At 36.6% G+C, this 14,610-nt stretch overlaps 2 protein-coding genes across 4 annotated transcripts in view; one reads left to right on the forward strand and one right to left on the reverse strand.

Annotated features, from left to right (window-relative positions):
• Positions 1-14,610, forward strand: part of c8h2orf76 (chromosome 8 C2orf76 homolog) — a 331,828-nt gene that overhangs the window by 239,542 nt on the left and 77,676 nt on the right. The gene's annotated exons all lie outside the window — the stretch shown is intronic.
• The window catches only part of vps13d (vacuolar protein sorting 13 homolog D), a 187,744-nt gene that overhangs the window by 157,122 nt on the left and 16,012 nt on the right, over positions 1-14,610 (reverse strand). For 2 of the 3 annotated variants that reach the window (XM_028807955.2, XM_051930739.1), the window contains exon 1: positions 297-512. In XM_028807955.2, the coding sequence (XP_028663788.2) occupies positions 297-444 (148 nt within the window). In that variant the 5' untranslated portion in view covers positions 445-512. Of the gene's footprint in view, positions 1-296; positions 514-1,724; positions 1,827-2,100; positions 2,270-3,124; positions 3,226-6,745; positions 6,917-7,265; positions 7,371-9,902; positions 10,020-13,749; positions 13,831-14,610 lie in introns of those variants that run through there. The other variant, XM_028807954.2, reaches the window with a different exon arrangement.

The raw sequence follows: 14,610 nt of genomic DNA on the forward strand, positions 1-14,610 counted from the left end.
CGCCACTAGACAAAATAAACTGTGTCCTTTGATGGCCTATCTCTTAAAGAGATGGTAAATGGGATGAAAATGTAATGAGAAAAGAGAAATTTCCGGCAATGGACATATTGGGCACCGGTACGAATTTCATGTAAGCTATGTGAGCCTTCCAATATAATCAAACTCTAATGTACGGTGTTGACATAAACCTTAATTCAACATAAATTGGAACATTTCTAAAATTATCCAAATGATAAAAGAAAAGATGAGTATACTGTGATGACACAGTGAGGGACAAGTGAAGACAGAAATCCTACCTAGTAGTTCTTCAGGATTCCATGTTTCATGTTCTGAGGTAAGACTTTCAGGATTTTCTACTCCATCAAAATCTGATGAATTTGTGGATTCTCCATACCACCCTCCCCATCCTGGAAACCAAGACTGAAGGTATTGGATCATTCCCATGCTACCACTATTTGGAAGAGGTTTAGAAGTTACTGTACTTGGAGATTCCGAAAGGGGGGTCAGTAAAACCTGTAGAGGAAAGAGGATAATATGTACAGTGGGGTGAGATAATGTTGAGCGTTAAACAAACACATTTTAAAAATCTCTCAATATCCAGAAAAGCATAAAATAACAAACTAACTTGTCTATTCATATTATGTAAGTATGAAAATGATAATGTAATTGCATTTTGTCAAGATATTATACTCAGTTTAAAATTCATTAGCCAATATTCAAACACAGTTTTTCAACTTTTTCATAATTACAGAATGCTTTCTGGTAATAATGTAAATTCAGCTTTAGCATTGCAATCAATTACTGCATTTCTCTCTATTATAATAAAAAAAATCCTGGGATGAGACGAGACTTTTTAGCCTGGAATGAGATGTGACTTTTTCAGAGAGATACTTTCACGTCCCACGAGACGAGACTTTGTGCCAAGAGATTTAACCACGCCCAGGGAAGGAAATAAAAGACAAAGAGTAGATGACAAAGTAGAACGTCGTAAAGAATTCAAAAACATTGGCGCGATACACATGCAGATCAGGATAGAGATAATGGAAGTACTAAAATTCGAAAGTCTCAAAAAATGATAGTAAAGATCGCATTAGCGCAAACAAACGGAAATTATTACTCGGTGAAATAATGGAACAGCAAAAAGAGATCAATATATTGTTCGGATTTAAAGTTTAAGTCGGAGACTTGTAGATCGTCTAATTCGTGTTGCCTTCAGGGGAAAGTAGAGTTTCTTCCCAATGAAGAGGCCTATCCGCGAGAATTAAAAGATTTGTTGTTTGGTGAAAGTGAAATCCACATATGCAAGCAGCAGAGACGCAAAATGGCTGGCGCATAGCACACTGGAGTTGGCGAATGAAGCCCCTTAGTTTTTAAAAAATGTAAAACACACACGAAATAGGCAATAGTGACACAATCACAAAATTGAAAATCAGTGTGTATATTCACATATATTAAATGGGGTAGCCTGGCTGTTGCCCCAACCATTGTTGCTGGCTCTCTCTCACTGTCTGTCCACAAGTAACAACATATATACAAATGTACAGTAAGAGATACACATATTTAGGATGTAAAGACTGCTTTCCACCTTTGCCCTTCTGAAACATAGCACTACATTTGACACTAAAACATTTTAAAATTGTTCCAATGACAACAGTTAACATCTAACATGTCAAGTGCCAATGTATCACACAGATGACACTTCAATTAAACATGTGCTGACTTGCCTCTTCAAGTTCTTCCTGCTGATGAAGCTGGTCATAGACAACTTCCCGAAGACCCTTCAGCTCCTCTAGGCTCTGCTCATTTTCAATCCGTTCCATCTCCTCCTGCAAGTTTATCAACAGAAGACAGTTAAATGCTCCATTGTGCTGTTCTTGGAATCTGAAGAAGAAAGAAAAGGTATGCAAAACTGCCAGTTCAAACCAAAAAAATAAAGTTAGAAACACCTTATACAATAAAAGTGACTTTTTTGATACACGGAATTGGTACATTTCTTACCACGTTGCTCTTTATTGACTGTACAAGTGTCTAACAGATTGACAATAAATAAACTGTCAGAAACCCGTCTGATTAAGCTATGTTACTAAAGCTGCTCCTGACCTCTTCCTTGGAGTTTAGTGTCTCTCCCTTAAGTATCTGAAAGTAAAGATTGGTGTAGAGACGAGCATCACGTGCCCTTTGAAGGGCAAAATTCCAGTTTCTGCGACGGCGACATTCTCTAATTTCCCAAAGATTGGCATTAATGGCAAACATCCACCACTCACGGGAACTGAAAATGATCAGACAGAGAATTCTCAGTTATTGTTGTCTGTATGTTATGTGCTCATAATGTTTAGTATCAAAAAAGGTTGAAAACAAAAAAGGAAACATCAATAAGGATTTTTTTTTTTGTATCACAGAATTATTATACTCTGGCACATTACTCTATAGGATCCTCAGATCCCATAAAGTGTTAATAAATTAAAACTTTTGTATACATAATATGTATCTAATGAACCAATCATATATAAAGAGATTGCCTCTAAAACTGACAAGATCTATTATTTCATAGTTAACACAAGATGATTTGCCATGTCTCTAACAAGGAGAATTTCCACATTTTTATTGTATTTTATCTCTAAATGTATGAAAGTGAGTCTGTACACTGTGAAGTGCCAGCCTTGACTAGTAATTCGAACACAATACAAATTTTTAAAACAAATACATAATGCTTCAAATGTTTAAATTCACAAGACAAGAGCTACAGATAATGAAAGGCTTCAAAGTGCAAGCATGGTTTTTTATTTCAAAATAAAAAACATCAAATAGGATAAAATAAACAAAGTTAAATAGCGAGATTAAAGCAATACAGTGGCACAGAGGCAATCTTTATCACATCATAGCATATAGATTCAGATTTTGTGGATTATTCCAGATTCTTCCCACAATATAAACACACGATGCTAGATTAGCTAGAGAAGCAAATGTAAGCCAGCTCTGTTTGAGCAGGTATCGTTAATTGGGTGTGTGTCGTGCTATGCAACAGAAACTGTCCTGTACTGATTCTGGCTTTAATAGAGCAGTGGAATTAACTAACAGAGAAAGTGCAGCAGATAAATTGAATGACAAAGAGCCTGATGCTCACTTTTCATGAAGAGCAACCTTTGGTCTCCACTTCCTGAAGAGGAGTTCACGTTCTTTCCTTTCCAACTCTTTTAGAAATGCCATGACCTGCTGGTACTGGACCTGAAATGAAGCAGTTTTGGGGGAATTGTCTGTAATTCCATACAGGAGTGCATATAGATGCCTAAGCAAAGTATAATTTACCCCATAACTTTCCATATTATTTACTGTATATGTTTTGTTAGATAAAACTTGATATAACAAAATCCCCCCAAAAAAGTATCAGCATAACAGACATAATGATAACATGTGACATAATTATTCTCAGGCAAGCCAAACTAAGTCACTAACAGTCATCACTTTTAGACATTTTCAAAATTCAGAAAAATTACTAATTTATAAACTTTTTACTTTTACGCTATTATGAACAAGGTGCCATATTTTCTGTCATACAGTAGGTGTTAAATGTAAACCAAACTTCACTTCTTTTTGTTCAAATACATTAAGCTTATAACACAACACACTAAAAGCTTCCAAAATGCACCTAATCCTATTTGGAGTTGTAGGGTCCCAGGGCCTATGCTAGAAGCACCTGGCAGAAATAGGGAACCAAACCTGGATGGAGTGACTGTCTGTCTCAAGAGACACTAATGCAAACACCAACACAGGCCAATTCCTTATTGCCAATTAACCTCACAGTTATATCTTTAAAGAGTCTGTGGAATCTCAGAAGATTTGGAGGGGACAGGGGACTACATGGCATGCAAACTTCCAAACAGACTGTAACCAGACAAAGAATTTGAGCCTAGAATGCTAGATCTTTGAAGCAGCAGTATTAATTTCAGCATTATCAAGCCAACTTGTTATGTGAATATGCCAGTACACTCTTTAAATCTATCAGTCCGTATGTGTTGACTGTTCAAGTCTCTATGTCATTTAACAACAATTGAATTCTAAATGAATTCCCTCAACTTCTACAAAATCCTGAACTGCGGTTGTGTTTGCAGCATTATAAGAAAACTGAAGCTTTGTTTGAAATAAAGCTCATATCACTTCCTCACTGATGACCAATCCCCTGCCAGTAATGGTGACACAAACTGCAATTTAGCAACAACACAAATTTTGCACTTAGCCGATATGGAAAAATAATAATGTGCAAGTATGATGGTGTGGGTGGATGGAACAGAACTCTACGTGTAATGTTTAAAAGTGTGACTTAAACTGTAACTTAATGATTTTTACAAATACACTTCTCTTATTCCATGTTAAAACAGTTTATTATCTAGAAATAAAATTTACCTTGTTTGTAAATGTTTTTGTACACTGCCTGGCCAAAAAAAAGTCGCCACCTGAATTGAACTAAGCAAATAGGTACGAGCCTCCTATTGGATAATTACTGCATGGGCGATTATCTTTCAGCTGGCAACAAGTTATTTAACCCCAACTGGTGCAATGAGTTGCTTCTCATTTCTTAAACAACCATGTCGAAAGACACCTCTCGTGGTCGTGGAAAAGATGTTAGTCTGTTTGAGAAGGGTCAAATCATTGGCATGCATCAAGCAGAGAAAACATCTAAGGAGATTGCAGAAACTACTAAAATTGGGTTAAGAACTGTCCAACGCATTATTAAAAACTGGAAGGATAATGGGGACCCATCGTCTTCGGGGAAGAAATGTGGCCGGAAAAAAATCATGAATGATCGTGATCGGCGATCACTTAAACGTTTGGTGAAATCAAATTAAAGAAAAACAACAGCAGAACTCAGGTCTATGCTTAATAGTGAAAGTAAGAGCATTTCCACACGCACAATGCGAAGGGAATTCAAGGGATTGGGACTGAACAGCTGTGTAGCCATAAGAAAACCACTAATCAGTGAGGCAAACCGGAAAAAAAGGCTTCAATTTGCTAGGGAGCATGAAGATTGGACTCTGGAGCAATGGAAGAAGGTCATGTGGTCTGATGAGTCCAGATTTACCCTATTCCAGAGGGATGGGCGCATCAGGGTAAGAAGAGAGGTGGTCAGACTCTACCATCATCAATCTAAGATCTTGGTGAAAAATTAATGCAATACTGGATGGAACTAAATCTTGTGACATTGCAGAAGCTTATCGAAACAATGCCACAGCGAATGCGTGCCGTAATCAAAGCTAAAGGCGGTCCAACGAAATATTAGAGTGTGTGACCTTTTTTTTTGGCCAGGCAGTGTATTTAGATAAGAATTGCTAAATTAGGGTTAGGGTTAGGTTTAGGGTAGGGGATATAAGCATTACTGGCTTAGGGTTAGTTGAAGTAAGAAGTGCCAAAGATTCTGCAGCATTTTAAGTCTACAGTTTTAGGAATTTTGCTGCATGGAATGTTGTTTGGTTGTTCATGTTGCTATTGATAAGAGATAAGAACTAGTTTAAATCAAATGTATAAGCAGGACCGTTACTACAAAGCACTTTTAAACTGTTTCTACGTTATACAAGCATGCCACGCCATAGCCTCCTGCATCTGAAGTCAGACGCACAAGTTCTGAAAGAAGCCAATTGTAGAAACAGGATTTTCATTTCATAGGAGTCCAGATAAATGCAAAATTGCTTATCATATCTAATTATAGCTAAATAAAATCAGATCAAAGAGTGGAGGAGTGTCAAATCAAAAAAGCTTTTACAGGACAACCCAAGTTGTATGGTGTAAATAGCTGCAAACTGTTTGCTTTTATTAATGGCACAAGCTATGTGAATAATGCTTAATGATTAAAACATATTAAACCTTCATTTCTTTCATGAACATTTGCTCTTTTCTATCACAGGGGGCTGGGAACCAAGTTCCTTTCTCAGCTTTATCAATTTTGGTGAGGAGGGATGTTTCTGCCAGTAGGCTATAGTGACAGTCGTACCTGGGTGAAGTCTGAAGGAGTGATTGAACGGAAGGTAGTGGACCTTATTCCTAAGTGCAAGTGCCTTGCAACTGTGAACTGTATATCCCACCAAAAGACTTCCCATGTTGTAACAAGTGGTTCTATTATAGAATGACAATCATTCTTGCTTTTATACCCTTTGATGCAATAAATATATTTAACTTCTCTTTGATTAACATTACAATATGTCACAAGTGTCAAGATTTTTCATATCAATTTTATGGAATGCAACTTTCTCTGCTTGTATTAAGTTTGCTGTTTAATTCACAACAAAGGAGCTTAAGGGCATTTTTGTAAATTATTTACAGTAAAGCCATTGACACTATCCCACTTCTTAATAAAGGTACAATATAATTCGAGATATAAAATAATGCATCTGGAAGGAAAACCAAACCCAATGAAACCCTCAAAACTGCATGGGTATACCCTTTTCTATTACAAATATTGCTCACTAATAAACTGTTCTGTTGATACTCGTTTAATCACATTTTCTCTTGCTACATGGCCTCATTGCAGTTGCGTGTAATTTTCTATGTAACATTTACATTTTTTCCCTAAGTGTAGATCCAGCCCTACTCAGTTTCCTTAAATCATAATAAGATGGTTCAACAAACTGCTTCTGATGTTTTATACTTTATGCATCGAATTACTCTGCACACCTCTAACAAAAAAGGCCATACTGGACAGAGACACAGAAATATAAAGAATCTAAATCTCCTCAACTTTTAAAATTACACTCACCTCTGAGAGTTTCAGATAAATTGATTTAAGAAGAACTTTCACATCAAAGCGAGGTGTTGAGGAGGATCGCAATGGCTCTTTAGAGCTATTTCGGTAAAGCTGGGCTGAAGCACATACGGGTTCTAAGATGTACTGCCGATCACTATTTTGCATGCAGAAGGCCATTTTCTCCTAATATAAGAGAAAAATTAATGCATAAAATTATGAAAAAGCATTAGATTCTTCTGAGCATTCAACATGTGTTAACAAATGGAACACACATGTAAAAATATTAAGTTACGCAAACTATCAAACGAATATGTAAATAAGACAACTAATCAGTTGTCTAATCTCCATGCTACAGAATATGTCTGTCACATGAACACTGTAAAAAGATAAAGATATCTATGTATAATAATTCATAAGATAACTGATGTATAAAGAGCCACTAATTAAAACATAGTTTATTAGGAAGGCCATAAAATATATGACATTAGGAAATTATCTTCTTCTGCAGTAACTCTGCAGTAGGAATTGTTACCTGCATCTCTTCAAGAGGCAAGTCCCCCAACATGGGGCTCTCTGTGTCCCAGTATATGCTGAATTCTTTTATTTCAAGATGTTTTTTGCGAATCTGCTTCTGAACCTGTTCAGTAGAAAAGAAGAAGTTCAAAGAAAGAGAGAACCAAAAAATCCTCAGTGCTGAGCCCTCTTCATACCACCAGTTATAGAGCACAATGTACAATAGTCAGCACAAGTCATGCAGGAAACTGGAAAACTGGTTCATTCCCTGCATCTTTGAAAATTTGCTGTATGCTGCAATCCATTAATCTAATCAGAAATATTTTTTCATTGTCGGTACAATCAGATCAGATTGCACTTGCAAAGTGATTAATAAATCAATTCTGATAATGTGGACCTACAATTTACTCAGTATGGCCATTAGAAATTGGCATAAATGATGATAATCATGAAAATGGTTTAACCACTCAAATAAATTTACAAAGTGTTCTGTAACCCAAAAATATTAAGAAACTGAGTGATCTAAAAAAATTATTTAAAAAATTCTGTGTATACTACAATGAGCACATTTAACGAATCCTCCAGTCACACACAATCATAGTGCTTGGATCTGTCAACCATTTAAATACAGGACCTTCAGCTGCTTTAAAAAAATCACAGCACCATTTTAGTCATTACACAGCAGGGTACACTCTTAACTTCATCAAACTTTATTAAACTGAAGTAATATAATTGGGAGTGAAACGTCTGGGCCCAAGATAAAAAGAGCCAGATTGTCTGTATAAAGAAAGATATTTTTGTTCTGTGTCTTCTTTTGCAATTCCCTGCATGTCCGTTACCAAAGATGAATAGCCAGAAGTCCAGCGGTCATTGTAAAAACAGTATTTGCAGTCTGGTTCTGCAGGCTAATATGAAATAATCAGAACTGATTTATTTTCATGAACAAAGTCTTTTGGGATAGAGTGTAGTAACTTAATCCATGCACAATTATTGGGTCCAATTATCTCTATTCCACTCTATAAAAACTTTTCTTGCATTCAAAAATAGGACCACCTTTGGAAGCTCGACTACTGAATGTGAAAAGTTTAACAAAAGACATTTTCACAAGTCCAGTTTGATCTCATTATATTACAGCAGGGAACATTTTATCTTTTCTTTTTGCTAAAATTATTGCCAGGACCTTAATATCATTACTCAGTAGCAAGATTGGTCTACAGGATGCACACTTAGGGTGGTTATTTCAACTTCTTTGAAAAGACAGTCGAGCAGAATCTACAGACGAAATTCTTAGTTTATCAGTCGATCCACATCCCTGTCCTCACCAATAGTTATGAACTGTAGGTAATGACTAAAAGAAATAAGGGGTTCCTTGCATTGTGTCTGGGCTGACACTCCATGAAAGGATGAGAAGCTCAGCATTTCAGAACAGCCTCAAAGTACAGTTGCTGCTCCACCGGACTGAGAAGAATACCCCCAGGTCAAGTCACCCTAGAGCTGCTCTGGACATGTCCCACTGGGCTGAGACCCTGTGGCAGACCTGAGGAACGTTGGATGGATTATATTTCTCAGATGGCTTGGGAATGCTTGGGAATTCCTCAGGAAGAGCTGGAATCTGTAGCTTGGGATAGGAAAGTCTGGACTCGTATGCTTGGCCTGCTGCCACCATGACCCTCACCAGGAAAACCGGGCAGGAAGATGAGATGAGAAGACAGTTATTGATGCCGTCTACTGTAGAGTTCTCTGAACAAGTTGTCTTCTCTAGCTTCAGCAAACATAAACTAATCCTGATACTGCTAGTTAAGACAGTTTTTAGTGAAATTCCACTGAATAGCCAACTCAACTTGTTAAAACTCTCCTTGCTATATGCATTGTTTTACGATCATCATCAAAAACAATTTTCAATGTACTAGCAAACAGATTGTGAATTGTTTGTTTATAATACAGAACCAATTCAGGAAAAACTTTAAAATATGCTTCTCCCAGCAGCTCAAGTACATAAAAATATATATTCCAGGCCTCTTTAACCTACACCGTATTTAATCATGGAAGTCATTTGGTAACCACATATTTAGAGACCTGTGTAGTGACAATGTGTACACATCCTCTGACCATTTCATTCTCAAATATACAATTCTCGCAACATGCTTTTTTGTTATGTACAAGTTACATAACGCACTATCAGCCCAGTACTCTGAAATAGCTTTTTGTAAACATATCATGTATTGAATACCCTTCGATTTTATTTATTCTTTTAAAATGTATTTATGTTTGCCTACAAAGTACACTAAAATAAAATTTGACTGCTTTGGGATGTGGAAAGAAAATGCAACAAATGTGAATAGATGGAAATCATGCACATTCTGTATAGAAATGTCAAGACCAGCAACCAAAAACCACATCTCTGGAGGTACAAGGCAACAGCATTAACTAGTATAACACCATACAGAAATGTTGTATAAATTATGGACATAATAAAATTAATATTCATAATAGTAGAGAATGTTAACAGCTTCAGAAATTAATGTCAAGCATTCTTGAGTATATATTCTACAGAAAGAATTTATTTTGTAAGATTTCACTCAGACACCATGGAAACATTTCCATCCCGATCATGTCATTTGGTTAATACAGAGGAAGGTACACAAAAAACACCTACTGGCTCATTCATGGCATTTTGAGCTGAAACACTTTTAATGCATACTCCAAAGGCAATAGGCTTCCCTGGTTTAAAAAAATCATCCTCAAAGCGAAGGTGCAGGTCTTGAATGTTCAACTAAATGAAAGCAATACAAGAATAAAGAATACTTCTATACAAATAACAAGTAAGTACAAGTAAGTCATTCCAATATTTGTATTAAATAAGGCTTGTATAAGCAAAGATTTCCACCACAGACATTTATAATTACTGTACAATATTTTTATGCTATGCATAACTCAAATATATTGGAGCTCAAAAGTTTGTGAATCCTTTAAATTTTTATGAATTTCTGAATACATTTTACATAAAATTTAATCAAATCTTCATCTAAATCAAAGAACATAATGTTAACAGTTTTTCATTCATTGATTAATCAAGATAATCCAACATTAAACTTCTTTTTCAGAAAAGGTATGTGAACCTATAGATCTTGTAACTGAGGTGACCCTCTTGAGTAGCAATGACTTCAATGCAACATTTACAGTAGCTCCTAGTCAGTCCCACATGTCAGCTTGGAAGAATGTTGCCACATTACTGAGTTGAAACAGTTCTGTAAGGAGTAATGTGGGTTGGCTTCCTTGCATGAACTCTCCATTTCAGGTACTGTCACAACTTTCCTATTAGAGTAAGGTCTGGATGTTGACTCAACCATTATAAACTATGATATTTCTACTTCTTCAATCATCCTTTGCTAAACTAACTGGTGTGTCGGGGTTGGTGGCCTTGCTGCAAGGCACAACATTTGCTGAGCTTCACTTCATGGACAGAAACCCTGACATACCCAAATAGAATTTGCTAGTAGAATTCAAAATGTATAGTTTTGTCAGTAATGGCAACCCATCCTGATCCTTTGGCAGTAAAGCATGCCCGAACAATGATATCCCCATCACCATGTTCTAAAATGGACACTCTTATTTTAGAATGTATTATTTGGTTGTTGCCAAAATAATATTTCTCATTTAACCAAAAAGTTCTATTTTTGACTCATTTGTCCATAGAATTTTTTCAGTACTTTTTTTGGCTAGGGTGGCACGGTGGCGCAGTGGTAGCGCTGCTGCCTCAAGTAAGGTGCCTGGGTTCGCTTCCCGGGTCCTCCCTGCCTGGAGTTTGCATGTTCTCCCTGTGTCTGCGTGGGTTTCCTCCCACAGTCCAAAGACATGCAGGTTAGGTGCACTGGCGATCCTAAATTGTCCCTAGTGTGTGCTTGGTGTTTGTCCTGCAGTGGGCTGGCACCCTGCCCGGAATTTGTTCCTGCCTTGCACCCTGTGCTGGCTGGGATTGGCTCCAGCAGACCTTCTTGACCCTGTGCTAGGATATAGCGGGTTGGATACTGACTGACTGCCTTTTTTGGCTCATCCAGGTGGTCTTTAGCAAACTTTAAACGGGCAGCATTGTTCCTCTTAGACAGCAGTGGCTATCTCCTTGCATTCCCCCATGCACATTATTATTGTTCAGTGTTTGCAAGATAGTGAAATGTTTCCAGCAGGAAGTATATGCCTAATGAATGGACTAGATTCAATGTTGAGAAATGCACTACGGGAAAAGTAGATCATTATAAACTGCCACCAGAACAACAACAAAGATGAATCATGGCACAAATAAACAATTTTACACTTAGTTTGTATTAAAGAATGATTTTGCGTACAGTACATATCAGGCACTGCCAGGAGACCCTCACTGAATATCAGCAGAGTGAATGTTGCTGTACCAGTTAGGATGCTCTCTCTCTCAGCCGAGGAGCTCTTGGGGCATTTTCTGTTATTTTGTTCAGGTGCTGTCTGAGCATGTTGAGAAGTTTGGGGAATGAAAGGTTATGAATGCCCACAATTCAAAAGTCACAGGGTTGAGCAGAGCAATTATTGTGGTGCACTGGCATGTCCAGCGTTCTCAAATGCAGGAGTAAAGTAGCTTTAAGATAATGTTGTTTGGGTTTAATAAACTAATTGGTGCCTAACTAGGTGCTTCACTGATAACTAGAAGTCATTGGAAAGAAAGAACTTTCTCAGTCATTTCTACCGACATAGTCCAAGCAAGATTTACTCACAGAGTTCGTATACAGAAAAACAGTGAAAAGAAAATGTAGTATAATAAAATGAAGAAAAAACTATGTAACATAAGCAGAAACAACATATATACTGTATATAACAAAATAACATTTCATGCATAGGTTAGTCATGTAAGTTCAAAGCTTATTAAATACACAGACCACAGTGATGCAGTAAATACTGATTGACCTGCATACATGGCCTCACAAACACTGACATTAGCCAGTGCAAGAGAAACATAAAGAGCCTTGGATGTTACCCTGGGATTCCTTGTCATCTCCCTTGGTTTTGGAGCGATTTTTTTGGACAACCACTCCTGGGGAGAAAAACGATGCTGATGAATTTTCTCCATTTGTACATTATCTGTCCATCAGTGTAAAGTCTTTAGAAACAGGTGTGAAACATTTGCCAGGTTGATGAGCATCAACAATTCCTTTTCTGTGTCCTTCAGAAATCTTCTTTGTTCAAGGCAAAGCATCCGTTACCAGACCTGTGTGGTGAAGACCATACTTTGGTAGTGACTCGGGTTTATGTTTTTTTTTTTTTTTAAATAGGACAGAACAACCCAAACTCACACCTGACTGAACATTAGAAAAACTTTTCTGAAGAACAGGCCATTCAGCGAGGCACAGCTTGCCAATCCTAGTCATGTAATTTTTCCAAAATAAAATCAAGTGGAGTTTTGAATATCCCCAGATTCCTAGTGTCTGCTACACTACTTGGTAACTTCTTTCAAGAGTCTATAGTTCTCTAAGTGAAGAAAAACTTCCTAACGTTTGTACAAAAGTCACCCTTAACAAGTTCTTAATTTAACCTTGTGTTCTTATTTTAAAGTAACGGCCTTGATTCAGTGTATTAATTTCTTTCCTTAGTGAATGCTTTCATTTTAAATGGTTCAGTCATGTCACCTGCTAATCTCCATTTTCTTAAACTGGAAATGTTCAACTATTTTAACCTTTCATCATAACTCATCCCCTGCAGTCCTGGAATGAGCCTGGTCGTTTTCCTCTGGACTTTTTTCTAGTGCTCCTACATCTTCTTCATAGCCCGGAGAACCAAAACTGCACACAATACTCCAGATGAAGCCTCACTTGGTGATTGTCATTCCATTCCGTGACCCTCCTGATGCTAACTATCCCCTTAACTAAACATATAATCCAAGAGGCTTGCATGATTTTTCTGATAATGATATTTAATGTTGTAAAGCATTGTTTAATAAATGAATGAGAAAGGATAACACAAAAGAGAATGTGAAAGTACCATTTTTTGTGTCTTTTTATTGTGTTCTCTTTCATTTTATTACATAAATGATGGGTCAAATTTATGCAGAAATTCAAAATATCCTTATGGGTTCACAAACCTTCAAGCACCAATGTCCTACCGTCCAATTTGGTTTCAACAGACTGTTGATTCTTATATTTTTATATTAAGAAGGAAATCACTAGTTACAAATTTACAGGAAACAGTAAAATTATTACACTGAAGTATATTTCATTGCTTTTAGTATTGTGCTGCTTAATGAAAATAAAAAAAAATTCAATGGCTACATCTGTCAAGCTAAACAATTAAATTAAAAATGTCAAATCCATCAGCCAAATAATCAACAGTTCACTACCAAAGAATTTAAAGAAAAAAAGTATAAAAAGCTGATAGTGACACCTGTAAATGAATTCATGCATGAAAGTTTAAGTAATATATACAAGCATAATGACTACAAGTATAAACATCAGCATAAATCTACTGTATATGTAATTACTCACCTCAATGTTCTCAACAATCCTAGTAACTAAGGAAGCAGTGATAGAGTACCAATATGATTCACTCTTTCCTTGAAAAGAATTCTGTAAATATAGAACATAGAAAACTTTTATTCAGAGCACACAGGTTTAGTTAATGTAAATATACCCTTATAACCAACTAGCTGAAATACCCAGCATTGCCCAGGAGGAAAATAAAGTGTTTTTTTTTTTAATTGTTTGAGAAAAATATCATTTTAAAAAAACACAACTTTAAAAATAAAAATAAATTAACACACAATGAAGACGCACTAATGTGCTTGTCTTGCGGTCTTGTATGTATGGTATCATCCAGTTGATGCTTGGAACTGGACAACTCTATTTAATTTCAAAAGCAACATGGGCACGGTGGTGCTCAAACATAAAGAATACTGGCAGTCACCTCCAGTTCGCCCTGTGGAGGTCTTCCCAAGTGTCAACTGGATGGTAACATGCATACAAGACTGCAAGATTACCCCTGAACCTACCCAGAAGGGGGAGGGATAGGGTTGATTTCACCCTACAGTATTTTTAGTCGACCAATGAGAAACATGTGTACCAAGTTTCATGAAAATCGCTCCAGCCGTTCGGAAGATAGATGTATATATATGAGAAACATCTCTAAGCAGAGAAAGGACACTGATCGTCTTTATCATCAGTGTGACATTTTCCAATTAAAGTATCACACATTGTTCCACAAAAATGATCTAACAGTTAAAAAATTATGTCACACCAGATATAAGAAAAGGCTGACGTTATTGAAGATTGGATGACAGTGAAAATGGTTTTAATATTTGCAGAAGATCTACACTTAGTAGGGTTGCCAGTTTAGAAAATTAGAAATAG

The sequence above is a fragment of the Erpetoichthys calabaricus genome, chromosome 8, assembly GCF_900747795.2.
Source record: "Erpetoichthys calabaricus chromosome 8, fErpCal1.3, whole genome shotgun sequence".
NCBI lineage: Eukaryota > Metazoa > Chordata > Cladistia > Polypteriformes > Polypteridae > Erpetoichthys > Erpetoichthys calabaricus.